At 46.4% G+C, this 2,500-nt stretch overlaps 1 protein-coding gene across 1 annotated transcript in view; it reads right to left on the reverse strand.

Moving 5' to 3' along the window:
• LOC143298630 (uncharacterized) overlaps positions 1-2,500 on the reverse strand; it is a 202,836-nt gene that overhangs the window by 29,016 nt on the left and 171,320 nt on the right. The window contains exon 3 of the mRNA XM_076611510.1: positions 1-91. This exon is cut by the window's left edge and continues 132 nt beyond it. Coding sequence (XP_076467625.1) covers positions 1-91 — 91 coding nt within the window. The remainder of the gene's footprint in view (positions 92-2,500) is intronic.

Raw genomic sequence — 2,500 nt, forward strand, 5'->3', positions numbered from 1 at the left:
GAACGGAGTCCTGCAAAGATGGGCCCCGTTTTCTCCGATTCCTCTTTTCCTGGATGGCGGTTGCTCTGCTGCGCTCGAATGTCTTTGTGCCCTGGAACATACAAACATATTTGTATTTGTATTTTGTATTTGCATTCTTTTTATCACAACAGATTTATCTGTGTGAAATTCGGGCTGCTCTCCCCAGAGAGAGCGTGTCACTATACTACAGCGCCACCAAACTGCGTGCAGTTTTATTTGTTTTTCCTATCCAAGTGTATTTTTCTACAGAATTTTGCCAGGAACAACCCTTTTGTTGCCGTGGGTTCTTTTATGCGCGCTAAGTGCATGCTGCACACGGGACGTCGGTTTATCGTCTCATCCGAATGACTAGCGTCCAGACCACCACTAAGGTCTAGTGGAGGGGGAGAAAATATCGGCGGCTGAGCCGTGATTCGAACCAGCGCGCTCAGATTCTCTCGCTTCCTAGGCGGACGCGTTACCTCTTGGCCATCACACCACGTAGGCCATACATACATACATAGGCACCACTTCAAGTAAAAAGCCCACACGCATCCCAAACTTATGTTCCAGACGTGAAAGGAAAATTCCGTGATCGATCGTAGTATCAAAGGCAGCTAAAAAATCTCACCTGAGAAGAATGGAAAGTTTGTCTTGCTGAAGAGAAATAAGGAGCTCATTCAAAATGCGGATGAGAACAGTTTCTGCGCTGTGCCCTGTCCGACAGGCTGACTGATGAGTACTGAGAAGATTGTGGCTGGTCATATGGGAGAACAGCTGAGGAAAGATCAGTCATCCGAGGAGCTTAGACAGACATACTAGAGTTGATACTGATCTGTGGTTTTTCAGGTCGTTTGGATCGGCTTTGTGTTTTAAATAGCCCTTTTACTGCAGCGGTATTTTTGTTTGTTGTTGTTTTGTTTGACCTCAGTGTGAAAAAATCCCCGAAGAGGCTCACTCGTGATGTTAATGATGTTAGTGAGTGTTCGAGAAAGAAGACTGAAGTGTTGAAAAAAAATCTACTACGTCAAGTTCACAGTACATTGGTGTGGTTTGAAGGATCACCATTTTCCGCACAAAATCTTCAGAAAGGGACGGATCTCAACAAGAGCAGTGGGGGAAAACGGTACACATGTCTATAGGGAACAGAGAAGAACTGTCACGGATCGCTAGGATTTTGTTTCTATTAAAAAAAGAAAAAAAAGAAGAAAAAAAAAAAGGGGATTGATTTTATACCAAAGACAACAGGTTTTACCGAGAACATATTGTAGAACAATTACTTGCAGGTTGTTTGACTACAAATGAAACCAGCCGCCGTGGCGAAGTGGTTAGCGCCGTGGACTATCGACTGGGAAGACGGCGGGTTTGAGCCCAGTCAGAGATGTTTTATATTCGGCCCGTGGCCGAAACTTACCCAGAGTTGAGCGTGCTGAAGTGGTAAGACTGGGCCCACACAGTCGAGGGTCACCCACTTCACGCATACTTGTTTGGGCGTGCTGCTGAAGTGTCCTGACCAACACTTGCAGTTGTCTGGATCTCAAAGCATGGGTGACGCCGTGATATAATTATGAGAATACAGCTTTGTCAGGTAGTCCCAAACTTCTTCTTCTGCGTTCACTCGTATGCACACGAGTGGGCTTTTACATGTATGACCGTTTTTACCCCGCCATGTCGGCAGCCGTACTCCGTTTTCGGGGGTGTGCATGCTGGGTATGTTCTTGTTTCCATAACCCACCGAACGCTGACATGGATTACAGGATCTTTAACGTGCGTATTTGATCTTCTGCTTGCATATACACACGAAGGGGGTTCAGGCACTAGCAGGTCTGCACATATGTTGACCTGAGTAATCATAAAAATCTCCACCCTTTACCCACCAGGCGCCGTCACCGTGATTCGAACCCGGGACCCTCAGATTGACAGTCCAACGCTTTAACCACTCGGCTATTGCGACCGTCGGTAGTCCCAAACGTAAATGGACCTCCATAGCAGCGTCCCCCTCATCATCATTCATTATCATCGAAATGATAGAAAACAGAATGTTCCAAATTCTGGGGCACACACACACACACACACACACACACACACAGAGAGAAAAAGAAGAAGAAGAAGAGAGGGGGTAAAAGGATGTCTTTACATGATCTGCCAGATCAATCACTACCAGGACCAGCGCCAGCAATGCTCGCTACGCCTTCGCTTTCTCTTCAATACCAGAAGTTGGTCAACTGTAACTTGGCTGATATGGATCCAGGGTTTCGTGGATGCAAACACTAATGCAAGGATGGAAGGACACACACACACACACACACACACACACACACACATCGAGTACACAAACACACCGAGCACACACACACACACACACACACACACCACATACGTACACATGTTCACACACACACACATACACACACACACATACACACACACACAACACACACACACACACACACACACCACATACGTACACATGTTCACACACACACATACACACACACAC

The sequence above is a fragment of the Babylonia areolata genome, chromosome 24 (genome assembly GCF_041734735.1).
Source record: "Babylonia areolata isolate BAREFJ2019XMU chromosome 24, ASM4173473v1, whole genome shotgun sequence".
Classification (NCBI taxonomy): Eukaryota; Metazoa; Mollusca; class Gastropoda; order Neogastropoda; family Buccinidae; genus Babylonia; species Babylonia areolata.